This window comes from Urocampus carinirostris, chromosome 7 (assembly GCF_059441175.1).
Source record: "Urocampus carinirostris isolate Australia breed hairy pipefish chromosome 7, RoL_Ucar_1.0, whole genome shotgun sequence".
Taxonomy (NCBI): Eukaryota; Metazoa; Chordata; class Actinopteri; order Syngnathiformes; family Syngnathidae; genus Urocampus; species Urocampus carinirostris.
This window is the reverse complement of record NC_142355.1, coordinates 36,860,302-36,888,049: the sequence shown is the minus strand read 5'-3', so window position 1 is coordinate 36,888,049 and position 27,748 is coordinate 36,860,302. Positions and strand designations below refer to the sequence as shown.

The following is a 27,748-nucleotide window of genomic DNA, read 5'->3' as shown; positions in this document are numbered from 1 at the left end:
CTTGCGGCTAACAAAAAGTTGGAAGCAGAACGACACGCTGACTTCATGTTTTGTCAATAAAAGCTTGGCAGAGCTCTTGTTTTGACTTTGTTTTTGGAATGCAAAATAAAAAAAATGAAGCTGCTGCGTTGTTCACCCATCTCCGCCTCCCAATGAAAGCCAGCTTCGAACGGCTCGCTTCACTTTAGACGTCATCACAAAGACGCCATATCTTTTTTTTCTTTTTTTACTTTTTCGGGAAAGAAAAGTCACTGTATTACTACTGAATGCATCCAGTGACTTTAAGTGTTTTAGTCACTTTGCCTTCTAATCTTGTATAAATAAAGTATTTCCCAGGACTCGTTAGCATTAGCTTTGCTTCGTCAGCCGTTTCCTGCCATTGTTCTTCTCCGGATCAGGAAAACTTTGCAGAGAAAGGGGAAGAAAAAAAAAAGATGTCAGCTCCGACTCCGGCGTCACAGAGATGAAAATAGGCAGGCCCCCGCCTCGCCTCCCTCCCCACACCACCGATTAATCAATTGTGGCACTCGCGAGCCGGGCGGCGCCGAGACGGACTTCAAAGAAGTCTCCGAGATGAAACGGGCTCGATCGTTTAGAATTACGGCACAAGGGTTTAGAAATTTTTAACTATACTGTATTACACAACTTGAGGAATTGTACATGTTTTGCCGCCATCTTGCTACTACGGAAGCCCGAACGACTATCCCGCTTACCTAGCTTGTCCGAGCGCTGATTTTAGCACTTACCGCTCACACACTGCAAACAGCTGAGCCCAAAATGTGATGGTTGCTAAATCCTGGCATCCAGACATCCCCCTTTTGTCCACAGTTTCCTTTTTGTTTTGGGACTTATGCAACTTCATTTTATACATACATAATTTTATATACATAAATATATGAATACAGGGGCGGCACGGCGGCTGAGTAGTTAGCGCGTCTGCGGCACAGTTCTGCATTCAAATCGAGTTACAGGCCTTCTTGTGCGGAGTTTGCATGTTCTCCCCATGCTTGCGTGGGATTCCTCCGAACACTCCGGTTTGCATGCATGTCAGGTTGATTGGCCGGTCCAAATTGTCCCTAGGTGTGAATGAGCGAGTGAATGGTTGTCTGTGATTGGCTGGCAAGCAGTTAAGGGTATCTCCTGACCACTGTCCGAAGACGGTTGGGATGGGCTTAGCAATTTAAATCTAAAACGAGGTCTGTTGGTGTGACAACTGTAACTGTGGTTAAAATAATGCCTTATATATATATATATATATATATATATATATATATATATATATATATACTGGGCTGAACCATTTTAACAGTCAGATGATCAGTCAGGTAATCAGCTCTGCATGTCACAATATTTTTAGTATTTAGTTTTAGTTTAATGCATGATCCACTTTTTTGAATAGCTACCTTTGCTAACTGTAAGCACGGGCCGATTGTGATCACGAAGGAAATGATAGTTATTGAATACCTTACTAATACATTTCAATTAACTAACTATCCTACCGCGCTACTAACCAACTATTCTTCCATCCAACAGAATTTTCTTCCATACAACTCCTCTACCAACTGATTATTTGTCCTACCAACCAATGAATTGAACTATTATCTAATTTGCCTACCAACCAACCAATTTACAATCCTACACTAGCTCAGAAGGTAGCGCGCTCCTTGGGATCAAGAGGTCGCAGGTTCGATTCCTGGCTCCTCCGTGTTATATGTCGAAGTGTCCTTGGGCAAGACACTGAATCCAATTAGCAGGTAGGTACCTTGCATGGCTTACTCCGTATTGGTGTGAGTGTGTGTGTGAATGGGTAAGTGTGAAGCACATTGTAAAGCGCTTTGGGACTTGAAAAGCGCTATATAAATAAGTACATCTACATTTAAAGACTGCTGTCACAATCTTGTTCCACGGACAGACTGACAAGATCATTTCTTGTCTTTAACTCCACCAGGGGCAGTAAAAGCCCACATTAAACCCCACCACCACATTTGCATATCACCCTATTTTTATTACAGTGTGTATTTTCCGTAATACTATTTAAATAATCTATATCGACACGTTATATTTATTTTATTATTAGACTTGAAAAGTGCAATATAAATGCAGACCATTTACATAATTGTTGTATTTTATCTCCGAGTCATATGCTCTCATATAAGAGGCCAATTTTGGCTCGCGAACCATAGGTTCTTGACCCATGGTATAACGGCTAATCCACACGAAATGGCTAAAATATACGGTAGGCGATTTAGGCTAAATCAAACCGAAAATTGACATTTTTCAAAACTAAAGTTTCCATGGTATAACGGCTAATCCACACAAAATGGCTAAAATATACGGTAGGCGATTTAGGCTAAATCGAACCGAAAATTGACATTTTTAAAAACTAAAGTTTCCGATGTCAGCGCAGTCATGCGAAGACCAGAAAGGCATACGGTGACACGCCAACTAAAGCGCCTCCATTATTCCCAAACGACAGCAACGCTTTTGGTGGTGACTGGAGACGGACCTTCCCGAAGAAGCGGCAGATGAGGACGCGCATCATCAGCAGGACGACGGGGCGCTCCGCATCATAAACTTGCAGATGGCGTCCGTGGGCGTTTTATCAGCCGAAAGCAGAAGCAACCGTGACAAACGTGGAAGCTTCAAAGCGCCAACAATAAGCCCCTAAGCCCAAATCGACTCTCGCAAGCAATAACCCAAAGCGATCGAAACAACACACAAAAATGCTAGTTTTGTTGACAGCGTCGCTTACGATTGGTTCCTCGGGTCCAAATAAATATATCATTGCCCATCAGTACAAAAGTCAGCTAATCCAAGTGTATTTTTCTACTTTAACGCTATTCTAACATGGCTTTTTTTTTAGTTACATACCCTGAGCAACTGAAAAGAGACAATACCTGGAGTTGGACCGAGTGACTCACCTTAGCTATCAACGGGATAAGATACTAAAAAGGCCAGTAAAAGATTTAAATTGTCATGAGCTGGGACTCTGAAACCTGGCATTCAACAACATGAGTGTCTAGACAAGGAAACAGTGGAAAGAAGTGGAAGCTGACAGGCGCTAGGTATCTAAAACGTGGAACTGAGAGATGCTCAGCTGTGGAAGGCAGGTGGAGCTGAAGGAAAAAATCAGGACTGGCTAAAATACTAATAGCAGCTAGCCATAACCTGCAGCCAAGTGGGTAACGTGAGTGGCTAGAGAAGGAAAAAAAGTGGGAAGATGCCATAGCTGTGGAAGAATAGTGGCACTGAATTAAGAAGCAGGACTGGCTAATAATAATTATAGCGTCTAGCGATGAGCCATGGTCTGCAGCGAATTGGGTTAACATGGTTAGCTAGAGTGGGAAATATGGAAGATTCCTGAATTACAGAACCCAGCTGTGGAAGCTGAGCGGCAACAAAGGACTAACCATGCACGGCACACTATTATAGAAGCTGTTACCAGTGAGCCTTTGCCTTCAGCCATGTAGTTCAAATGAGTGGCTAGAAAAGGAAACAGAGGGAAAAGGGGAAAATGCCTGAATTACAGAATTCAGCAATGAAAGGTGAGTGACACTGAGGGACGAACCAAGAGCAGCAAACAAAAACAGTAGCGGCTAATAGCAAGCAGAAACCCGCAGCCAAGTGGCTCACACGAGTGGCTTGAGAAGGAAACAGTGGGGAAAAAAATGGAAATGCCTGGAACACAAAATTCAGCTGTGGAAGGGAAGTGACTAAAGAACGAAGCAGGAGGGGCTAACAACAATGGCCTGCGACGAGCCACGGCTTGCAACCAATTAGCTAACATGAGAGGCTAGAGAAGGAAACAGTGGCCAAAAATGGTCAGAAGCCACAGAACGCACCAACGTTTGCTTGCATGACCGGAATATTTTGTCGACCAAGAAAGAGAACGGCACGTTTTGGGTCACCAAAGTTTCGGACAAATAAAGACCGTCCCACAAAATAAACATCGAAAGTTTGACTCGCTTTACGGATGATCGGATAGTCTTCGACGATCCCAAAAAGCGCTAGGCTAATGCTAACGTCAGACGTCGATGGACAACAAAAATGACCTATGATCACCAAAGTCGCGCTGCTTAAAAAGTAAAAAAAAAAATCATTTTGTATGATGTTTTTTATGTTATGTTTATGTTTTTTTTTTTCATTTTGTATTGTATTTTGTTTCTCTTTACCTTTCACTTTATATTAAGTGTTCTACTCCAACTTTTTACAGTCAAACACAGTTGACCCAAGGATAAAGGGTTTATGCCTTACAACAGTTTCACTTCACGATGAGGAATAAGATGTTTTTTTTCAGATCCTTTTCGCAGATTTATAAAATTACCAAAATGCTATTGGCTGAACTACCGCTCACAATCCCTTTCTCTCCCAGTCTAGAATCGTGTAACAAACTTGAATTAGTTAAGCTATGGGTAACAAGTCTTGCAGTGATGCTAAAGGGAGAAGTAAAAAGATTATAGCTATGAAAACGAAGTTTGCAATTGTCAAGAAATACGAAGAAGGCACAAGAATGGCCATTCTTGCTAAATAAGATGGCCATAAACAATTGATGATCATTATTATTATTGTTACCATCATTAAAAGTAAGGAAGCGATTAAAGCAAGCAAACCTTCTAAGGCGATGAATGACGATTCTTGCAAGTGAAAAGTTTAAAATCAATTTCAATTTGAATCTGCCGTCTCCTCGCTCATCTGCATCCACCCGCTACACCCATTGACCAGCTCAAGCAACAACACACCAAGTGTCAAATGTTATTTTTCATATATATTTATCTTTAATGTTGTTTAATAATGTACAAATTTATTACACATAGCTATTACTTTAGAATATATAATTTTAAATGTTTTCCTCTGAATTAGTCACCTTTCACAGATTTCTATCCCCAGCTATACAACATAGAGAAAGAAACTGTGGAAAAAAGTGGAAGATGCCTGTGGAAGGCAAGTGACATTAAAGAATAAATCAGAAGCAGCTTAAAATAACAATAGCTGCTAGTGGCGAGCCATAGCCTACAGCCAAGTGGCTAACATGGGTGGCTAGAGTAGGAAATTGTTTTTAGAAAATGGAAGATACTTCAATGACGGAATTTAGCGATGTTTGCTTGCATGAGCATCTGAAGGAGGTGAATGACACTGAATGACAAAGCAGGGCCAGCTAACAATAAAAATAGAGGCAGGTTATTCCCAACAGCCATGTGGGTAAAATGAGTGGCTAGAGAAGTTAACAGTAAAATAATAAGCAGAAGACTCCTCAATAGTAGAATTTAGCGATGTTTGCTTGCATGAGCAGCTGAAGGAGGTGAATGACACTGAATGACAAAGCAGGGCCAGCTAACAATAAAAATAGAGGCAGGTTATTCCCAACAGCCATGTGGGTAAAATGAGTGGCTAGAGAAGTTAACAGTAAAATAATAAGCAGAAGACTCCTCAATTGTAGAATTTAGCGATGTTTGCTTGCATGAGCAGCTGAAGGAGGTGAATGACACTGAATGACAAAGCAGGGCCAGCTAACAATAAAAATAGAGGCAGGTTATTCCCAACAGCCATGTGGGTAAAATGAGTGGCTAGAGAAGTTAACAGTAAAATAATAAGCAGAAGACTCCTCAATTGTAGAATTTAGCGATGTTTGCTTGCATGAGCAGCTGAAGGAGGTGAATGACACTGAATGACAAAGCAGGGCCAGCTGACAATAAAAATAGAGGCAGGCTGTAACCAACAGCCATGTGGGTAAAATGTGTGGCTAGAGAAGTTAACAATAAAATAATAAGCAAAAGACTCCTCAATCGTAGAATTTGGCGACGTTTGCTTGCATGAGCATTTGTGAAAAGCAAGTGACACTGAAAGACAAAGCAGGAGCAGCTAACAAACGTGTCTGGCAGGAGGGTATAGCCTGCAGCAAAGTGGTTAACATTCAAGGCTAGAGAAGGAAACAGTAGAAACGGTGGAACTTGTCCGAATCGCATAACACAACGAAGGAGAGTAACAATGAAACACGAAGCGGGAGCTGCTAATAGCAAAGGGCGGTGAAGTGTAGCCTGCAGCTAAGTGGCTAAAATAAGTGGCTCGAGAAGGAAACTGGAAAAAGTAATAGATACCTAAATTACAGAACTCTACGACATTTTCTTGCAAGAGCACCTGTGGTAGGTAAGTGACACCTAAGACAGAGCAGGAGCAGCTAACAATAACAATAGAGGTGGGCCATACATGGCAGCCAAGTGGATAACATGAGTGGCTGGATAAGGAAACTGTGGAAAAAAGTGAAAAATGCCTGTGGAAGGCGAGTGCCTCAAAACAACAAATCAGAAGCAGCTAACAATAAAAATAACAGCTAGTGGCGACCCGTGGCCTACAACCAAGTGACTAACATGAGTGGCTAGAGAATGAAACAGTGTTAAAAAAATTAAGATACCTAAATAATGGAACTCTGTGACGTTCGCTTACATGAGCACCAGTGGACAGAGAAGGAGCAGCTAACAATACCAATAGCGGCGAGCCATAAACGAAAGGCAAGTGGATACGATGAGTTGCTATAAAAGGAAACTGTGGAAAAAAGTGGAAGATGCCTGTGGAAGACGAGTGCCACAAAATAACAAATCAGAAGCAAATAACAATAATAGTGGCGACCTGTAGCTTGCAGCCAAGTGGCTAAGATGAGGGGCTAGAGAAGGAAACTGTGAAAAAAGCCAAATCTGAATGCCAAACATGGAAAATTCTTCAAGGGCTGTTTCATGTTGAGGCGTTTCTTGGTGGAAACGCACCTAGCGTAACAAATGGAAAGCCACAGGTGTCCCCGTTGCGGAGTAGAAACGAGTCCAAGCGTGGACGCGCCCCCGCTAGCGCTAACGTCTGTCTCCTTAATTGAATTCTGCGGGCAACAACTCCCTAAGACAGCTCATTTGCATATCATTTGCATCTCAGAAAGCGGGAGAGGCTCATTAATAACTTCCCCAGAGGGGAAAAAAGGCAACAATTTCACTCTCATTGTTCTTATTTGATACCACTTTGTTAGTATCCTAAAATAAAGCGGAATATCTCTTCCTGATTGATTACATTTTTAAAGTGATATCTTTATTAAAAGGATAAATATAGTATATCAATTGGTCTTTTAAGAGGGAGAGAACATTGTTCATGATTAACATAGAAAATATTTCCCAATTCCTTTGAGTTTTGGCATTTTGATACATTACAATACAACGGGGGCAGCACGGCGGCGCAGTGGTTAGCGTGTGTGCGGCACAGTTCTGTGGTCGTGGGAACCTCCTGCGTGGGTTCAAATCCAGCTACCGGCCTTACTGTGCGGAGTTTGTATGTTCTCCCCCGTGCTTGCGTGGGTTTCCTCCGGGCACTCCGGTTTCCTCCCACATTCCAAAAGACATCCATTTCAGGTGAATTGGCCGGTCCAAATTGTCCCTAGGTGTGACTGAGCAAGTGAGTTGTCTGTCCCCGTGTGCCCTGCAATTGGCTGGCAACCAGTTCAGGGTGTTCCCTGCCCACTGCCCGGAGATGGCTGGGATGGGCTCCAGCCCCCCCCCGCGACCCTAATAAGGATAAGCGGTACAGCTAATGAGATGAGATGAGACAATACAACGGCACCGACTGGTGGTGTCCTGCGGGATTTTTTCATTGAAAGAAACGTGCCTTTGCTCAAAAAGGTTGAAAAACACTGTTCCAAGTGCATGACAATCCTCGCAAATGGAAGTTTAAAATTAAGTTGAATTTGAATCTGCCGTTACCTCCCACTCTGCATCCACCCGCCACTCTACTGCACCACGTCAAGTCATGTCACACCAAAGGCAAATCAAATTTGATTATTCTAAACATGTATAATTATTTAACTAGCCGTGTTGTCTTCCCTTCAGATTTTGTTCAGTGGGAGCGAATTCTAACGGCGACATCATTTATTTCAGGGTCTTGTCGTCATGGTATTCTCTTTTTGTTCTGTCCACATGTAGGAATGTTTCTTGCGTGTCTTTGTTTCATGTTCTGTTAGAGATTTAAATCCTGTTGTAACATTACGCAGTGCTATTATCCACACATTGGTAAATTCTCTGTGTTTTCTTTCTCTTTTGTTTTGTCCAGTTGGAATCAGTTGGTAGCCCATCATATCCTGTATTGCCTTCCTTAAATGTTTTGTTTATTTAGATCCATATATGTGTGATCAAGCCCGTGTTTCAGTAGCTTTGATGTCTTCAGTTAAAGTTAGTGTTCCAACGTTGTCATCCGTTCAGGTTTTGTTCAGTTAGATACACAATGTATACAAGTATAGATAGATATTTGTATAGTTATACAAATGTGAATTTCCCTACGGGGATGAATAAAGTATCTATCTATCTATCTACAAGTTAGTGTGCATGCATTATATTTCATAGTGTCTTCGCCTTGGCACTTTCAGTATTTTTCCTCGTGGGGGAATGTTTCAAGTGTTGAGTTTTTCCATGTTTGGTTCTGTTAGAACTACTTTGTATACCCTGTGCTGTCCTCATTTCATGTTTGTGTTCATTTAGATTTAGTTTTCCAACATTATAGAACCGGGATGTGTCGGCAAGCCTATATTAGCTTGGATTTGATGTGTTCAGTTAGAATTTGTGATCAAACCTATCACGGGCTGACTTTGTTTCATGTTTTGTTCAGTTACAGCTAAGTAGTGTTTCAGAATTATATTTCATGATCTCACCTTCATGGCACATAATTTTATTGGTCTACGGGTCACTATGTTCCCTGTGTCCAGTGCCTTTCATGTTTTTTTCTGTTAGAACCAGTTGGTACTTTAACTTGATGTCTTTATGTCATGCTTTCTTCAGTTAGGATGGGTTAGTGTGCCTGCATCACATTTCATGGCCTTGTCGTCATGGCACTCCTTGTTCTTTCCACATGGGAATGTTTTCTTGTTTCTTTATTTCATGTTTTGTTCTATAAGAACTAGTTGGTATTCCACCATATATATTCTGTATTACCTTCTTACATGTTTTGTTCTGTTAGATCTAGTCCGGGTTTCAAAAATTATGCAGCAGGAATGTGTAGTCGTGCCTGAGTAGTTTGCATGTCTTCAGTTAGAGTTAGTGTTCCAACATTGTCTCCTTTCATGTTTTGTTCAGTTAGCGCAAGCATTATATTTCATGGTCTCGTCGACATGGCACTTTCATTCTTATTCTGTCCCCGTACAGTATGACAATGTTTCCTGTGTCCCCACTCTTTCATGTTCTGTTCTGCTATACAGGTAACTAGTGGGGTTTCCAACATATGTCTCCTTTCCAGTTTTCTTCAGGAACAGTTTCTATATTGTAAGAGATACGCTTCTCTGGCCACGCAATATACGTTTTCTTGACATTTAGGGCAATCGGAAAAGGTGCGCTCGTCTCACTCACCTTCTGTTGCCGCCGGGTCATGTCGGTGGGCTGCTTGGCGTTAAAGGGGTACGCAATGCACCTGAGCACCAACACGTAAATTTGCAACTTTACTTTGTGTTCTTCCTCCTCGAGCTCTTTTCTCCTGCGTTGTCCCTCCTCGTCCACACCTGTTGACGTTGAGGCTCCGTCGACAGCGGGGAAAGCGCCCGACCGTTGCCGGCTTTGGGTCGCCGACGTCGGGGGAAGTCGCTTCCGGCCGTCGGCTCGCTTGACCGGCTGGAAAGCGGCGCGTTCCTGGGCAACTTCCGGTTCGGACTCTCCGCCGGTGTCTTCGCTGGAGGACGGGTCCAGCATGGCCGCTACGACGTCAACTCAGCGACTATTTTGATAAGGTTTTCGGATACTTTTGAATTTCGTTACCGTTAGACTACCGTCTCGCTTAGGTTCGGTTCTGAAGCCGGTACCAAACTAACAGCGTCGGTATGGAGGAACAGGTGAACAACCTGTGGAGCAGTTGCCGAAGACGCGTTGATAAAGTGAAGATGGATTCCTCGAAACGCCACGACGCACATTACCGAGCTCGAGGGTTAGTCAGAAAATTACTTTTTTTCCTGTTCTAACGTACAGCTATCAAGCGATTGATGTCGTTAATTTGTGTAAAATTAATTCATTTTGGTTGTCTGATCCAGCGGAACCTCGCATCCGAATGTTTGTCAAAATTTACAGGCAGGCCTATCAGCTGTTATAATGCAGCAGCTATGCTCTGAACTGCATTGCTATACACCACAGTGACTCCACCCCCTTCATCTGCGGTTCGATATCAGCGTACTTTACTGCCTGTTTTTTCCCAATTATTTAAGTTTTATGAACAAATAAAACATTTTATAACATACTGTTGTTTTTTTGTATATTAATGGTGTTTATTAACAACTACAAATATATACAACAGACCACTGATGTTTTTTCCTTTATTTATAGACGTTTATCAAGAAATAAAAGTATTTATAACAGACGTCTGACAAATAAAAACATTGTAATTTTTTTTTAAAATTGCACTTCAATATCATTTGGTGGTTTTATTGGGAAAGTGTAGCTTTTGCTTACAGCATGAGCTCAAATGCTTTACAAACATTGTATTTTAATCATGTTTTAAGAAAGTGTCACTTTAGTTTTTTTTGCGTATGTCTATGGGTTAAGTTGATGTCGCGTAAAAAAATTGATAAGACAATATTTCAACTGAATGGTTTAACCAATTCAGACAGATTTACGGAAACAATGCCTCCTCCCTACTTTATTGTGGTGTTCAGTTAGAGCAAGTTTGTGTTCCAACTTACCCCGTGTCATCTTTTTTCATGTTATTTTCTGTTAGAATTTTTTTGTATTCTAACATACATTGTGTTGTCCTACTTTCACAAGAGCTTGTGAGTGTTCTAACATTTCCCGCATTGTCTTTTTCCATGTTTAGTTCAGTTAGAGCTAGTTAATCTTCCAGCATGTTTTGCGTTAATTCCTTTTATGTTTTGTTTTTGTTTGAGCGAGCTAGGTTTGTAGCATCCCACAGTATTTGTTGTCTTGTAGTCACGGCACCCCTCTTGCTAGTCTGTCAATGTGGGAATGTCTGTTTCGTCTGACTTTCATGTTTTGTCAGTTAGAACTAGTGTCCCGACACTTGTGGTGTTTAGTTCCTTCTATGTTTTGTCCAGTTATGGGATCTGCTTCTGCAGCCACGCCAAAATAATTTTGTAGAACATCAAAACGAAACAACGTGGCAAAGGTGAGCTTCACTAAACTTTTAATTTTTTCCTAGTAAATTATTTGTAAAAGCAATGACAAAAGTCCTTTGGCAGCCATCTTTCACGGCGCGGTGGCATTGAACACCGGCGCCCAATCCGGGTAAGTATCCAGAGAGAACAACGGCACGGCCCACGTGCTCGTAGCCAATAGGACGGCGAGCAGCCCGATGATGTTGGCGCCGAGCCCCGCCTTCACCTGGACCCCCGGGACAGCACGGAGGTCAAGGCACAACGATCAAAGAGGGGTTCTCTGGATTGTTCTCACCATGTCCGCCACGCTAAAGTGCCCGTAGGCGAAAACCACAGCGTTGGGGGGGTTGGACGACGGAAGGAGGAAGCTGAAGGATGTGCACAAGGTGGCCGGGATCAAAACCGCCAACGGGTTGACGCCGATACCTTCGGCCTGCGGCGATGGCGGAGGTCAGATCGAGGTCAAACGAAGGTCAAAAATTCGGGGACGACGTCCCTACCAGAGGCGAAAGGATGGGCAGGAAGACGGTGATGGTGGCGGCGTTGCTAGCGAGCTCTGTTACCGCGGTGATGAGGAGGCAAGCCACGCCCACCGTAGCAAACGGGGGGAGGTACCCAAGTGGGGACAGCAGTTCCGATACCCAGCGGGACAGACCCGACTCCTAAGACCGGGACACTTCATTAGAGACACACTGTTTGATACAAGAATTCAAAATTTTATTAAAAAAAAAATCCCATTTCTGTTTGCTTGCTTGCTTTCTCATCAAAGCGGCGCTGCCACGAGCGGCTGCCTTTTCCAGCAGCTGCCCTGTTGTTTTATTGTCTGCTCCTATCTTCGGTGTTTTTTCTTCCCGTTTTGACAACTACACTATGGATTACTTCTATCCTATGGACATGGGTTTTAACGCACAAGAAATGCGTTTATTCAAGGAATTTCAAATCCTTGCCCTGAAGATTTCTCGTGCCGGCGTGATGAAGGGGCCTATGGTGGAGGAAAAGCCGGAGTTAGCGAAGCGGCTAGCGGCGTTATAAGTCTTCGGTACCATCCGTAATCATGGTAAATGCGAACTCACGACCAAATAAGATCATCGAGTGCTGGTGGAAAACATCGAAGCGCACAGGGAGCGCAGTTGCTGTGTTTTTCGGAAACGTGGCTCACGTTTAGCATTCCGGACGCTAACGTGTAGCCACCCGGAGCAATCCAGCTTTAACGCCGCTAAACAGAGACACGAAAACCGGGGAGAATCGGAGATGAGGCGGACTTGCTAACACGAGGTGGTGTATCCCTGGATTTTCACAAAGAAAAGTTTTCCATCTGCAGCAGGGATGTCGAATTTTTGGACTGGCGTGACGTCTTCCACTTCCCTACAAGCACCCCTAGGGCATCATGTTCATCTGTTAATAAACAACAGGGTAGACTGCTGGAAGTGTGAATTTCCCTACGGGGATGAATAAAGTATCTATCTATCTATCTATCTATATATCTATCTTTCTGCTCCCAAAAAGCACACAGTGAGCTCACTGCTTCCTCTAGTGGACATCACGGACACTACATCTGCATATACGTAGACAGACGTACTGTGCCAAACAAAGGGTGTCTCTTTTTCATCTTCAGTCTTTTTTGTGTTACAATAGTGTCCTCTAGTGGCGAAAGAGGAAATAGACTTCCTTCATGGCGAAATAGTACAATACAAATACATTTTTGAAATACCGTAGTTTCTTATTTTGATGTAATGCGCGCGTTTACCCATAGAAGGCGTATAAAAAACACATTGTTGGGACTCGGGAGTACACGATCCGATCCGCGATGCGCTGGACAATTAGTGACTGGACCTAAAGAAAGGCTTTTGCTCATAAACAGACCCAAACCAGAACCTGCAGTTGCCCCTATTCATCCTGTCATTCCACTCTTCATTCATTCACAGGTTCATTTATTCGTAATCACTCCTTGATTCCTGTTCTATCACGAATCACTAAATGATTAAAACAATTGTGAATCAAGTGATGGCTTCGTTGTTGTTTCTTGTCATCCTGCTATGCCACTCTTCATTTATTCATGGGTTATTTCATTCATTCATAGGTTAATTCCCTCATTTCAGTTTTAATACAAAATTAATAATTTAATTTGTTTTTATCGAGTGAAGTATTTGTAGTTGCCTGTATTTATCCTGCCATGCCACTCATCATTCAGTCATGGGTTCATTCATTCATATGTTCATTCATTCATAGGCAAATTCCTGCATTCCTATTTTATCACTAATTGATTAAAAAATATTATTTACAAGTGATATATTGCTAATTGTTTCTATTAATTCTGTCATACCACTTTTAATTCATTCATATGTTCATAACCTAATTTCGTTGTAGCAAGACAATAATTTAAATAAGCGATTGTGATTCGTTCATTCATTTGAAAGTGAATTCATTCATAATCATTCCTTCATTTCCCTCCTAACCCTAATGACTTCTTGATTAAAAAATAGTGATGTTTTTTTGTAACAGTTTCTATCCATCCTGTCGTGCCACTTTTAATTAATTCCTTTACAACTTTGTAAATCATAGGTTCATTCATTCATTCATGGGTTCATTCCTTCGTTTCTATTTGATCACCGGTTGATTAAGAAAGTCCAATTTATTTTACAAGTCACATCTTCCTGCCTTACTGTGCGGAGTTTGTATGTTCTCCCAGTGCTTACGTGGGTTTCCTCCGGGCACTCCGGTTTCCTCCCACATTCCAAAGACATGCGTTTCAGGTGGATTGGCCGGTCCAAATTGTCCCTAGGTGTGAATGAGCGAGTGAGTTGTCTGTCCCAGTGTGCCCTGCGATTGGCTGGCAACCAGTTCAGGGTGTCCCCTGCCCACTGCCCGATGATTGCTGGGATGGGCTCCAGCACCTCCGCGACCCTACTGAGGATAAGCGGTGCAGCTGATGAGATGAGATGAGATCTTTGTAATTGCTTATATTCACTCTGTCACGCCACTTTTCATTCATTCATTGGTTCATGATTTCATGATTGTTTTTTTTATTCATAGGTTCATTCATTCATTTCAGTTTTATCCACAATTGATTAAAATCCTTTAAATTGGTTTCATTGAGTGAAGTCTTTGTCGTTGCATCTATTCATCCTGCGAAAACACTTTTCATTCACTCATAAGTTCATTCATTCATTTGTTCGATTTTATCAATAAATGATAACAGAATTATCTAAATTGTTTTTATCAACTGATAACATTGTAATTGTTTCTATTCCTCCTGTCATGGGAATTTTCATTCATTCATTCATAGGTTCATTCATTCATTTCTGTTTTATCTCTAATTGATTGGAAAAAAATAATTTCAATTATTTTTATCACGTAAGTATTTGCAATAGATACTGTTCATCATGTCATGCCACTTTTCATTCATTCATTCATTCATTCATTTCCATATGATCACTAATTGATTACAAAAATAATTTCCATTTTGCCCGCCAGTGATTAAGTCAATTGCTTGTAAATGGCACAAGAAGGCAGCATAAAATGTATTGGAAAATAAATTCCTCCTCCGAATCTAACACTCTTTGAGAGATGTTTTTGGGGAGGGAGGGTGGTAAATGGATGAATAATTAAAGAATGAAACAAATCATTAAAGTGTTCACTCCCACCTACCTTGGTACCTTCGGCCAAGGCAAAGCCGCCGCCCACCAGAAGTGAGACATTCCACGGCATGGCTGCCTGAAACTCCGCCCACGAGATCATGCTCTCTGGTGCACAGGTATTTATATCGTGGGTATCATTGGTATCTTTGGTATCGTCGGTATAAGAAACAGGCCCCGCCCCGATTTAAACGCTTACCGTATTTGTGGGAGGGTCCGTGGGCGGGCACCAGGAAAAAGAGCCCACCCAGGACCAGAGCCACAGTGGCATCGCTGATGTAGTGGGCGTGGCTGAGGGCCGGGCCTTCCGAGTTAGTGACCGGAGAGTGCGTGGCCACCCCCCCAAAATGAAATCAACAATTAAAAAAGATGTGCCACTCACTGAGAGAAGAAGGAGGCCCAGCCTGGAACAAAACCCGGAGATCGGGTCAACCACAACACGACCATCAGTACGAAGACAGACAGGGTGAAGCTCTCCTGACCACTGACGACGGATGAATGAATGAACGAATGAATGAGTAATGTGGCAGCATGAACAGAAATATTTACAAAGAAGACACATAATGTAAAAACACTCAAAATGATGTTTTAACCAATGAATGATTTGTGATCGAACTTATGAATGGATGAATGAAGAGTGGAATGATAATATCTATAGAAACAATTACAAAAACATCCTTTAATAAAAAAACATTTAAAATTGTTTGTTTATATCAATTAGTGATGTAATGGAATCGAGGGGTTGAACCTATGAATGAGTGAACCAATAAACGAATGAAGAGTAGCATGGTGGGATGATCACAAACAATCAGTGATGGAACAGAAATAAAATACTAAACCTATGAATGAATGAATAACGATGTGACAGGACAAATAGATGCAATTACAAACCCCCCAAATATTTTTTATTTTAATTAGTGATTAATGAAATTAAGGGATGAACTTATGAATGAATAAACCTAAAAATGAATTAACCCATGAATGAATGAAGAGATACATGACAGAATGAATAGAAACGATTAAAAATAAATCACTTGATAAATAACATTGAAATGATTTTTTTATTAAAATGGTGACAAAACCAAAATAAAAGTATGAACTGATGAATGAATGAACGTATGACTGCATGAAGTGTGGCATGAAAGCATAAATAGAATCAACACCATAGACATAACTTAATGTTTACTGTGTTCATTAATTTGATTATTGATGGATTTTTGATGGAACAGAAATAACAGAATGAACCATCGAATTAATCCATGAATGAATGATCTTATGACAGGGTTACCAGAAAAATTTACAAAAAGGTTACTTGCTAAAAATAATCAAAATTATTCTTTAATATATCAGTGATTAAAAAGATATGACAGAATTTATGACTGGATGAAGAGTGGTGCGACAGGATGAATAGAAACAATTACATTATTTGAGCAAAACAATCAAAATTATGTTTTAAATCAGTAAGTGATTTCTGATAGAACAGAAATGAACAAAATGAACCAATGAATGAATGAATAACTCTATGAAAGAATGAATTAATCCCAACTCAAGCTCTACAAATGAATCATCAGTGGATAACGGATCAAAATACTAAGTTCATAATATTAAGTTCATAAATGCGTGATTGGCCGATAATATATGAATGAATTGATGAATTGATATGAGTGAATGAAAATGACCAAGTTTTTACCTGATGGGGCCAAGATCCCGGTACTCCTTCCGAATGACTTCCCTGGCTGCTATTTCTCCCTCCGTGGGCGGTCCTCCGCATCGCCATAGCGACCTGACACTACAACAAGGGACGGCAGCTAAGCGGCTAACGCTAACGCTATCGTTGCAATAATGACTCACTGTGAACGCAGGAAAAGCCAGCATAGCCACGCCCATGTCAGGAGCATCACCAGCACGCTGATTGGCAGGCACAACGCCAACCACTTGCCAAAGTCCACGCACTCGCAACCCGGGTACGTCCTCCACCGAAGTCACAATTGGCGTAAAGAAATCGGAGAGTCGGAGGATCGGCCAGGAAGACTTACTGCCGCAGATACTCGGAGAAGATAAGATTTGGAGAAGTTCCCGGTAATGTGGCCATGCCGCCGATGTTGGAAGCGTACGCTACGCCGATGCACAGGGCCTTTGCCAGCGCCGCGTCACCGGGAGGCGCCGTTGCCTCGCAACACACCTTCCAGGTATTAAGACTGTCGTTAGATAACTGTAACCATAAGCCTTACTCATACTTGAACCGTAACCCCTAGCCCTAACACTTATTCAAACTTTAAACTTTTCCCTAACTCTCATCCTTACCCAGGCTCTAATTCCTTACCCTTGCCCCTAGTCTAGCCCTACCCAAATCCTTAACTCTTCCCCTACCATAATCCTGAATTTTACGCTTACCCTTACTCTTACACTTAGCTTTACCACAACCCTTACCCCCAACTCTTACCCTACCCAAACATTTACACTTACCCTGGCGATTACCTTTACCCTTACACTAACCCTTACCCTAACCCTTACCCAAGCCTGAATAGGTAATTTTAAACAATACCTTCAGCCCTGGCTCTTACCCTTACCATAACCCATAAAAAAAACCCTAGCTCTTATTCTTACCCTATCCCTTACCATAACCTTGACTTTTACGCTTACCCTTACTCTTACTCTAACCATACTCTTTATTGTTATTATTATTCATTATTGTTACTGTACCTTATTGTTATCCATACCCTAACTCTTATCTACCCATAGCCAAACCCTCTGTATCATCCTTACTCCTACCCAAACAATTAACCTAACTTTTACCCAAGTCTTTGGCCTTCCCCTAAACTTAACCCCCAGCCCTTACCCTCACCCAAACTCTTATCCTTATCTGTTACCCCCAACCCTGAACCCATACCCATTAACCTATCTCCTTGCCCTTACCCCAACCCTCACCCCTACCTCTAACCCTGCCCATTGCCCTAACCCTAACGATAACCCTGACAGTTACCCATACTTTTACCCTTATCCTAAATCTAACCCCTAGCCTAACTGTTGGCCTGTATCCGTACGCTCTCCCTAACCCTCGGTCCTTATCCTAACTTATATCCTTACACCGACCCCTAACCCTTGCCCTTACTCCTACTCTAACCCTGCCGGTTATCCTTACTCTAACCCTGGCTATTGACGTTATCCTTACCCTACCCTGAGCCCAACCCTAACCCTTATCCTTACCCTTACAATTACTCCTACCCAAACCCATACCCTTACCCTAATCCTATCCTATTTGTAACCTATAGCCCTTACCCTAACTCTTATCCTTGCCTTTACCCGATGTATTCCCCAATTTCAGTCAAAGTAAATGAATAAATATTGTTAAAAATCCAGGTTGAGTCATGCACCTGCGGGGCTTCGGATGAAAATGTCGAAACCGAAGACGTTGACGTCGCTTCTTCCGGTGCTGTCTGCGACTCGCTGAGACTAATAAATAGGAACACGTCGTGATTCTGGTAGAAGACGAAAAAAGACGGAACCAGACGTACCTCACCGCTTCCTTTTCTGACTCGATGCAGACCTCTGCACACCAGAAACATTTTACAACAAAAACAGCAGCACGTATAATATACATAAATACAGTTGTACTTCTTTACACAAGCACCTCTACTCAATTTTGGTTTACGAGTTGTATATCCTCGCTAAACAAAGGAAAATCCAGAATGCGAGCGGTCTCAGAGGCTACCACTAGAGACCAGCATTAGTTTGTACAGTTTGCGCATGCAAACTACTACAGGCAAACAATTCTGCTGTAAAATGTTTGGTGTGTATGTTCCGTTAAATCAGTGGGCCCCAAACTACAGCCATCCAAAGTCTTTCCATCTTATACCTGTTAACTTCCGCTTATTGCTCCCCTTATTAATGTTTGCATATCCTACTTATTAAGCGACAATTACCCTTACAAACACAACGCGGCACCTATTTACTCACAGCAAGACAGACTATGTAGAAAACGGCGATGATATTACCAATCTACGTTGTTGTCTGCTACCGGTGACGGAGATGATCAGGATTAGGGCTGAAATGGGCAAGACAAGTTGGGTCTTTTTATGAAAAATATTTCCCCGTATCAAAACTGTTTTACGGCGCACACAATTTGAAATTATCAAAAAATGTATGAAAACGGGGAAAACACAACTGAACAGGTATGCGATCTTTGTCACTCCTCCTCTCCCGCTAGACGCATAAAGCTGATTTAAACCACCTACTGTCGTGGTAAGTGCTCATAACCAACTTGCATTTTGTTTTGCTGATATAATCGAACTCATTTTATGACAGTATATTTTATGTTTAATTAGAATTTGGATGAGTTTTATGGCTATTTTGGGTTCACTTTGATGCTTTTGGTAGGAAGTGAATGGACCAATCATTTTTAATTATTTCATAGAAGCATAATGGCTCAGAAGATTGGATTGGGTTGCTTGGAGTGCTTGGTGGTTGCGCGCAGCAAAACCCCACAAAAGCAGACCACACAAAAGCAGATGTTTTTACTTTTGTTGCTATTTATTGTAAAGTAGGCTTAAACATATTTGCTCAAGGTGTGTATTTCTAATCAGTTTGATGGCCCTTTTGGCGTCTCTTAGTCTTCCTGTCTTTGTTTAAAGGTTTTGGTACTTTTCCAGGGGGTGGTCTTTTATCTTTTGTCTCAACATGCCAGTACTTTTCCATGTCTTGTGATGTCAATAAAACACAGAGGCAGAAGGGGAGTGACGGAGAGTGAGTGAGAGAGTGGGCGAGCGAGTTGCTTGTACACTCTCTGCTTATCTCCCCGGCTGCAGCAGGTTAAAAAACTTAACAAGTCTCTTGCCTGGTGCATTTTCTATCGTTAGCCAATGTTTATAGCTCTCCCACACGTCAGTGGTCTACTATTTAGACCCCACATTTGTTGAGGCTGGCTTCACACCAAACCTAGCTAAAGACACTTGCAGAAGGCTAAAGTACAACTTTGGAAGTTGTGACGAAAATCGCTTCAGAAGAGTTGGAGCCTATTGGTCACAAACAAACACACACAAATCCAGATTTGTAAAGTATAGTTAAGACCAGGAAAATGTGCTCATTACACGAGCATTTTGAGCTATGAGCACCACGCGGTAACGAAACAAGCTAGCATGAAGAAGCACCACTGTATATAATCAAATAACAATTAATCCATTGATCTTGAATACAAACATTGTGTCTGTTGTTTACCGTCTAGTTTCAGGTGGGCAGGATCACAAGCCCCGCCCCCTCCTCTACCGACTCTTCTGATTTGGCATAAGACGGCCTGTGCGATGGGCATCACCATGGTAACGGCAGATGTGTTGTGCACCCACATGGACAGGAAACCGCAAGCTAACATAAAGCCGAGAGTCAGAGGGGCCGGTCGGACCCCGAAGGCCTTGACCAGGCCGAGGGCCACGCGCCGGTGCAGACCCCATTTCTGGATGGATGTGGCCAGGCACATTACGCCCACTAGGAGAATGTGGAAGTCTTTGAAGTACGAGGTTGCCACCTACTGGATGGGAGAAGAACAAAACCCCGAAAAAATGAAGAAAAATATTTATGGAAATAGAAAAATATTGAAACTTTTTGACTAAATTTTGCTGCGTTATTTTCTCATTTTGAACATAAATAGCTCTGTGTTTGATAAAAGTATAAATAAAATGTAAATATTATTTTAAAAAATAAAATATAATTTGACATTTAATTTTACAAATTTAATAATTGATAAAAATTCTGAAAAATATTGTTTTTAGTTTGTAATAAAAATGCATTTATTCGTGATTAAAGAATTTCAAGATCAAAGAAAGCCCTCCAGATTGTAAAAAACCCACACAAACAACATTTTGGAGAGGACGTCGTTGGGCGTCGCCCCAAAATATTCACAGAGATAGAAATATGGCGGAAAGGGAACGTCCTTTATTCTGCAACATTCAAACCATGTTCAAAATTTGTCCAAGAGACTCTGGGTTTTATACTGAGTTCAACAAGATCACGTGATGTTTTTCTTGGAATCGAAAGTATTTTTCCTCGGAATCCAAAGTGTTTTTTCCGGCCTGTGCTAGCTTAGTCAACATCTTGTGATTTCTTGTATCGACATTATCTCATAACATCCAGCCAGATGTCTGTTGTCAGCTCTGTTGTCAGCTCGAAGCTGACTTACAGTTAATCCACAACAAAAACAGGCAAAAGTCAGCAGCATCAAGATGAGAAAGGGAAGAAGCTAACTAAAGAAAATAGATCACGAATAGATGGACAAAACACTGCTCCAAACTAGACCAGACACAGGGAAACTCTGAGGTCCTTAAGAATTCTAGGGGAAAGTGACGACTTTCCTATCCTCAGAGAAGTAGGGGCAATGATTAACTCGCTGAAGAATGGAAAGATAGCAGGAATCGACGACATCTTGTCAGAACTCATACGAAATGTTGATGAGCAAACTATAGACATTTATAGAGAATTGCAGAAAGATCTGGCAAACCGGACAGTGGCCATCTGCATGGACAAAATCGCTATTAATTATGCTACCAAAAAAAGGAATTATGCTTTAACTACAGAACCATCAGTCTCATCACTCATGCAAGTAAAGTTATACTAAAGGTCCTACTCAACAGACTGAAACCACAGGCTGAAAACATCCTAGCCGAAGAACAGGCAGGTTTCAGGGAGGGAAGGAGCGCCACGGAACAGATTTTTAATCCCAGCATCCTATGTGAGAAGTTTTAACAAAACCAGACGAACCTATATCACATTTTCATGGATTTCAAGAAGGCTTTTGAGTATGGCAAGCCACTTTCATGGGCCACCATGCGAAAGTACAACATGGGTAACTAACTAGTTCAGACTATTGATCAACTCTATGCCAATGCCGACAGGGAGATATTGATCAATCATACCATCGGAGTGTGCTTTCACATCAAAGCCTGTGTGAGAGAAGGCTGCATTCTCACACCAACTTAATTCAACATCTTCCTGGAGAGGTTTAAGTCCGAAGCCCTGGAGCAACACTAAGGTACAGTCAGTATTGGGGGACACAACATCACCAACGTCAGTTTGGCTGTTGCTATTGTCGGATTGGCAGGAGACGAGCGGGAACTTAGAGATCTGGTCAATCGCTTGGACAAAGCATCAAGCCAGTATGAGATGGAAATCAGCAAAGAAAATACAAAAGTATTTACCAACAATCCACAAGTTATCACCACAAGCATCACCATCAACCACAAAGAGGTAAAACATGTCTCCAATTTTAAATTTCTTGGAGCTGTCTGATCAGAAGAGGGGTCAGAACCAGAAATCGTGGCCAGCTGCGCGCTAGCATCGCGTGTCCTCCAATGGAGACCGATCTCTCCAATGATTCAAATAAGACCTTCCTGAATGTAACTGCTTCCCATGAGTTGTTGTTCCCAAGCATCTGTTTCATGGCTAATGGACTTGGCATTGGCAAGATACAGGGTCCGAAGAGTTGTTAGCCTAGCCGTTAGCCGTAAGTCGGACCAGCAGCACCGCTCTTCCCTTCTTCCAGACCCCTCCCGAGTTGCTTTTGGAACTGGATAATAATCCACAAAGCACCTGCTGGTGATCGCAATTTCTTTGCGCTCTTCCGACTTTCCTCAGAGTCCAATTTAATTGATGACTTTCTTTTCAACGTAAGGAGCCACTTAAAAATAGCGGTCGCTATGCTTCTCAGCTTGTTTGTGGAGGCAGACCCCCCCCCCCTCCGCCTTTTGATTGGCAGCGTACACCAGCCTATCAGAGTCTCGTACACAGTCACACCCACCAAACTCAGAGCGCCCACCCTGACCTGTCCCAGCTGTCAGAACACAATGCACGATATAATCATATCAATGACAATAAAATCGTGTTTGTAAAAACAGATACATACATAAATAAACGAATCATACATACACAATTTTAGTACGTCATTTTTTTCAATTGTTTGTCTTACTTTCCTACTTGTACCTTTATTCTGGATGAGGCAAATATCAGAACTAATATCGAACACAGGGTGCAAGGGAAGGTGGGAGAGACCTGAGACGAGGACATGATGCCCAGAGGAGGGAAGAGGAGAGCGGGCAGCAAGGCAGTGACGGGTAGTGGCACCGCTTCGCTGCTCCACAAGACGGCCATCAAAAGAAGAACGAAAGCGCAACTCGACTCCTGAAGATCGAAAATGCCAAAGAGAAACCCAAGAGAATCACGATGCAGCCGACGACTGAGTCACCTTATCGGCCAGGAGGATAGGAAGAGGAAGCAGCAGCATCGGAGTCAGCACGATGAAAAGCAAACGCCGATAGGCGCAGGCCGCATCCCGCAAGTTGATCCGCATCCTAGCTCGGACTTCGTTAGCTCTGTTCTGGTCCGGTCCCGCTTTCGGGTCCTGGGTCACCTAGCTTCACCTGAAGCACTCCAAACGGTTTCTTCTTATCTCGCAGTTAAACAGTTGCCAGCTCCCCGCCTAAAGAGAGGAACTTTGAACCTTGTCGTTTTCGACAGTGCATATGGTATCGCATCAATGCCACATGGTGGCGCCAAACCAATTGGAGATTATATGCAGTACCATCGGTTTCTTCCTTGTCTTTTCTACTGTAGGGTTGTGAATGTTTCTCTGAAGACAATTTCTTGTTTTTTTTTTTGTTTCTCAGTTTTTTTTCACGCTTTTAGAGTTTTTTTCTGCAGTTATGTTCTAACTGGTGGTGCTTTCAGTGGCGTTTTGTTCTTCAATATGTTACACATATGAAGTCAAAACGAGTTCTTATAAGTAAATGAAGGCACCCATAGCCTCTGCTGTCTTTATTTAATGTGTTTTTCAGTTAGAACTAGCTAGAGTCCTGACACAATCTGTGTCATCCTCTTTCATGTTGTATTCAGTTAAAGAGTGTTAGTGATCCGGCATTATATTTCAAGATTACCCTATTACGGCACTCACCATTTTGTCCATGTTTCTTGTGTCGTTTTTCAGGTTTTGTTCTGTTAGAGCTGGTCAGCGTTGGAACTTTATATTGTTTCTATCTACACCTGAGTATTTCTTCTGTGTCCTATTTCTTTCTTGTTTTGTTTTGTTAGAAGTAGTGGATATTCCATTATATCCCTCATTGTATTTTGTGTTTTGTTCGCACAGAGCTAGCTAGAGTTCAAACATAATATGTGTCGTCTTCCTTTAATGTTATGTTCAATAGCACTGGATAGTGTTCAAGCATTATGTTTCATAGTTGCGCCAATAAGGCACTCCATTGTTTCTTGTGTGTTTGCCCTTTTATGTTTTGTTCTGGTAGACCTGGTCAATGTTGCAACTTTATATTGTTTCTATCTACACCTGAGTATTTCTCCTGTGTCTTCTTTCTTTCTTGTTTTGTTTTGTTGGAACTAGTGGATATTCCTATACATTCCCCATTGTATTTTGTGTTTTGTTCACACGGAGCTAGCTAGAGTTCAAACATAATCTATATTGTCTTCCTTTCATGTTATGTTTAATAGCACTAAATGGTGTTCAATCATCATATTTCATGGTCGGGCCTGTAATGAACTCCATTGGATCCATGTCTCTTGTATTGTCGCCTTTTCATGTTTTGTTCCGTTAGAGCCGGTCGGAGTTGGAACTTTGTTGTTTATATCCATGTGTAGGCACCGGTTATGTTCCCCATTTCCTCTTTCTTTCGTGATTTGTTACTTTGGAACCAGCAGCTATTCCAAAATATCTGGCATTGTTTGTTCAGGTATTGTCACAAGCCAGGAACGGAGACAGGACCCAAAGCGTTCATTTTCCTCAGTTTTTATTAAGAAAGAGAGCAGTGCTTGCATCCACGATCCGATGATCTTCGGTCACGGGTAGCAGATAGCTGGAACGCGGAAGTGGCACTTCCGTGTCGAGCGAGGGTAGTCGTTGACAGCTAGAAAACAGGTCGATGGCCAGGACGAAGAGCAAAACAGAAAGGGGTCCAGAAAAGAGGTTGGCAACAGGTATCAGGCAGGAAACAGGGCAAAACGGGTTGATGGCCGGGACGGGAGTGCAAAAGCAGAAACAGGTCCAGAAAAAGGTCGGCAACAGGTATCAGGCAGGAAAAGAGGGCAGGATAATGTCGGAGAGTACAAAAGCTTGCCTAGCTGAGGGCATAGGTTTGCAGACGGTCTGACGGGTTCCTTTCGGAAGACAGGAGTTTAAAAAGAGTCCAACAGCCCATCAGGTCCCGTGGCTGTTGGAGCCAACGGGGTAACCGCAGGTGCCCCGAATCGGTAATCATGACAGGTATAGCTAGTTCTGGTCTTAATTTAAATCCAGACATATCGATAACAGTGTTTTTTCAATTCCAGTGTTGTTTTTGCTTCTTTCTGTTTTTTTTTTTGAAAGGAAAAAAATCACATTGAAAGATTTGTGGCAGTTAAAAGGCAATGGTGAGAGAAACGATTTATTGGAAATCGTGACCATTACAAAAAAGATACAACATAAAAAAGAAAGCCTTTACAAGTGCTCCAAATCTTAAAATGTAGTTAGATAATGCAGTCAAATATATCATTAAATAACAAGGAAGAATTAAACCATTCGAGACAGTTTTCAAATAGTTTTGAAACAAACAATCAGGTGTTGGTTGAGACAAACCTAAAATATATATGTATCAAACCAAAAGAAGTCATTTTATTGGATTTTTTCCCCTTTTTTCCCTTTAAAAACGACTCAAGAGAAGGAACCTCTTCTTATCATTTTTCTTAACTGGACTTTGTGCTTTTTTATATTACTGACAAGAGAAACCACAAAAGTCACTCGGCTGCCGGTCAAAAAATCTCTTATAGTTTGCAAAAAACAATTTTAAAAAAGGCACATCACAAAACAACCCATGAATATATTCTCCAATGGCAAAATCCGTCCACTTTTTTGTCCTCGGTCCGTCAAACGATGGAGTCACCCGGCAGCTGGGGGACGCCGTTGCGCTTCCTAGTCTGGCGATCGTTTTTTAGCTCTTTGCCTTCTTGCGGCTCCTCGTCCAGAGCGCTCAGCATTGCGGCGTACAAGAATTCCAGGTGCTCCTGAATGCCACACACAACAGCCAATCAGACTCGAGCAGAGTTAAATTACAGCCAATCGGCTTCAAACAGAAAGTGCTCTTTCGTTTGAAAGATAAAAAATGTTTATTTTAGGAAGAAAATATGTTTTATGGTGAAATATATTTAAATATTTCCGCTTGCACTTAATTTTTTTTTGTTTCTTTCTTGAATTACTGACTTGAAAAAAATGATAGATCATTGGGCAGCAGTCTGGCGTGGAGTGACAGGAAGCCAGAGACCGACGAGATCGATACCAATTGCCTGAGCAGATATCGGACAGATGGGGTCGATACTGGACAGGACGGGACAGACAGGATTGATAACAAAACTGGATATCAAAATTAAACAGGACAAACTAGACAGGAACAATACCAGACAGGAAACACAAGCAGGGAACCGGACAGAGTCTAAACCCACGTCTTGCGGGTGCAGATGTTTGTTGACGGACTGACAAAGGGAGAGTGAGAGCACTGAGCTTAAATGGAAAAAAATATTAAATTAAATTATTTTTAAATGATTATATTTTATTACATTTTCTAGAACCTTTCCCCCAAAAGTGTAAAAGATTTTTAAAAGTAATAGTGTCATTACATTGATGTGAATGTAAAAAAATGTTCTTAAAAATATCTACTTTTTTTGCAACCTGAAGAAAAATAAAACATATATTTTTTCCTTTTTTTTGGAGTATTTTGCAGTGTATTTTCAAACACATCTCAGGTAAGAAAATGATAATTACACTTTTATTTAAGAGGAACAAAATCAAGTTGGGAAAAAAAACAGTTTTTATTTCTAAATTGTTTATTAGTAATACTAGTTATTTTCTTCAAAGTGGCATTACCGCTTTTCCATCCCAGGAGAAAAACAGCACCCGCGGGAAAATCTCTGCGAAAATTCCCATGAAACGAAACCAGCACAAAAAAAAACCCCAGATCACTTACTCTGGTGCGGAAGGTTCCGGGCCTGGCCAGGTTGATCAAGCGAGCCGATTGGAAGACGTCAATTCGTCGGGTGTGGTGGAGCTGGCCAATCAGAGAGCAGAGAGCGCAGAGGGTTCCGGCGTTGACTCCGCCCACCCTGAGATGGCAAATATGTCAGTGGAATTTTCCCAGGAAAGTACAGTACTACAGTGCGCATCTGATTAGAAACCGCATGAACAGATTTAAGGTAGAAAACGTTCCGGCTTCTATCTATATATATGTATCCATATTTTACTATAAAATTAAAGATTCAAATTTAGTATATTTTTTTCAATTAGAAAAAAAATAAGAGTAATATCTATCAAAATCTAAAAATGGTGTTTGACAGAATATATAAATACAATAGAAATATATGTATATGATTTGATACATTTAAAAATATTTGTTGGAATTTCTTTCTTGAATTATAAACCAAAAAATACAACCAAATCATGAAAAAAAGCACGATTTTGCAGTAGTTTTCTAAAAAAATACTACATATTTTCCAACAAAATAAATGATATTACAGTACTCGAAATGTTATTTATTTTCTTTTTTGCTGTAAGTGTCACTGTTGCCATGGCGCCCAATTGGCACCACCCGTGTGGCACCAGCAGCGGCTCATTGACAGATTAGCTTCCCTCCTATCTAAGCTTAGTGCTCTTACTCACCCTTTGTCAGTCCTTTAACGAACCTCTGCCCCGCAAAACGTGGGTTTTGACTCTGTCCGGTTTCCTGCTTGGGTTTCCTGTCCAGTATAGTTCCCATCTATTTTGTCCTGTTTAATATCCATCTCCAGTTTCGTTCCCGTCTAATTTTTTCTGTTTAACTATGATCTGCTGTGTTTGATATCAATCCTGTCTATCCCGTCCTGTCCGGTATCGACCCCATCTGTTTTATATCTGCTCGTGCAATTGGTATCGATCCCATTGGCCTCTGGCTTCCCGTCATTCCACGCCAGACTGCTGCCTAACGTGCATGACTGCCCCATTTCCCGTTAAATA

The 27,748-nt window shown here is 41.7% G+C and overlaps 3 protein-coding genes across 3 annotated transcripts in view; all 3 read right to left on the bottom strand.

Annotated features, from left to right (window-relative positions):
* The window catches only part of LOC148363222 (calcium-dependent secretion activator 2-like), a 132,089-nt gene extending 121,980 nt beyond the window's left edge, over positions 1-10,109 (bottom strand). The window contains exon 1 of the mRNA XM_088340804.1: positions 9,366-10,109. Within this exon, the coding sequence (XP_088196930.1) occupies positions 9,366-9,701 (336 nt within the window). The 5' untranslated portion in view covers positions 9,702-10,109. The remainder of the gene's footprint in view (positions 1-9,365) is intronic.
* Positions 10,110-11,201: 1,092 nt separating this feature from the next.
* slc13a1 (solute carrier family 13 member 1) lies at positions 11,202-23,077 on the bottom strand. Its single transcript, XM_088340648.1, has 14 exons — positions 22,973-23,077; positions 22,780-22,908; positions 19,960-20,263; positions 18,261-18,294; positions 18,120-18,198; positions 16,782-16,927; positions 16,597-16,716; positions 16,436-16,534; positions 15,128-15,229; positions 14,945-15,036; positions 14,759-14,853; positions 11,611-11,772; positions 11,406-11,543; positions 11,202-11,336 (listed from the first exon to the last, which is right to left on the bottom strand). Exons 1-14 carry the CDS (start codon positions 23,075-23,077, stop codon positions 11,202-11,204), a joined length of 1,740 nt encoding a protein of 579 aa, XP_088196774.1.
* A 2,059-nt stretch (positions 23,078-25,136) lies between these two features.
* Positions 25,137-27,748, bottom strand: part of LOC148363220 (receptor-type tyrosine-protein phosphatase zeta-like) — a 72,825-nt gene continuing 70,213 nt past the window's right edge. Inside the window, exons 29-30 of the mRNA XM_088340803.1 lie at positions 26,727-26,862; positions 25,137-25,770 (exon numbers count right to left, since the gene is read on the bottom strand). Coding sequence (XP_088196929.1) covers positions 25,633-25,770; positions 26,727-26,862 — 274 coding nt within the window. The 3' untranslated portion in view covers positions 25,137-25,632. The remainder of the gene's footprint in view (positions 25,771-26,726; positions 26,863-27,748) is intronic.

Excerpts from the sequence above, each read along its gene's own strand:
- slc13a1 (XM_088340648.1), bottom strand. The coding sequence starts at position 23,077 with ATGCGGATCAACTTGCGGGATGCGGCCTGCGCCTATCGGCGTTTGCTT. Across the intron at positions 18,199-18,260 it reads TCAGAAAAGGAAGCGGTGAG|TCTCAGCGAGTCGCAGACAG; the intron begins GTACGTCTGGTT and ends CCTATTTATTAG. Across the intron at positions 14,854-14,944 it reads CGGACCCTCCCACAAATACG|AGAGCATGATCTCGTGGGCG; the intron begins GTAAGCGTTTAA and ends CCTGTGCACCAG.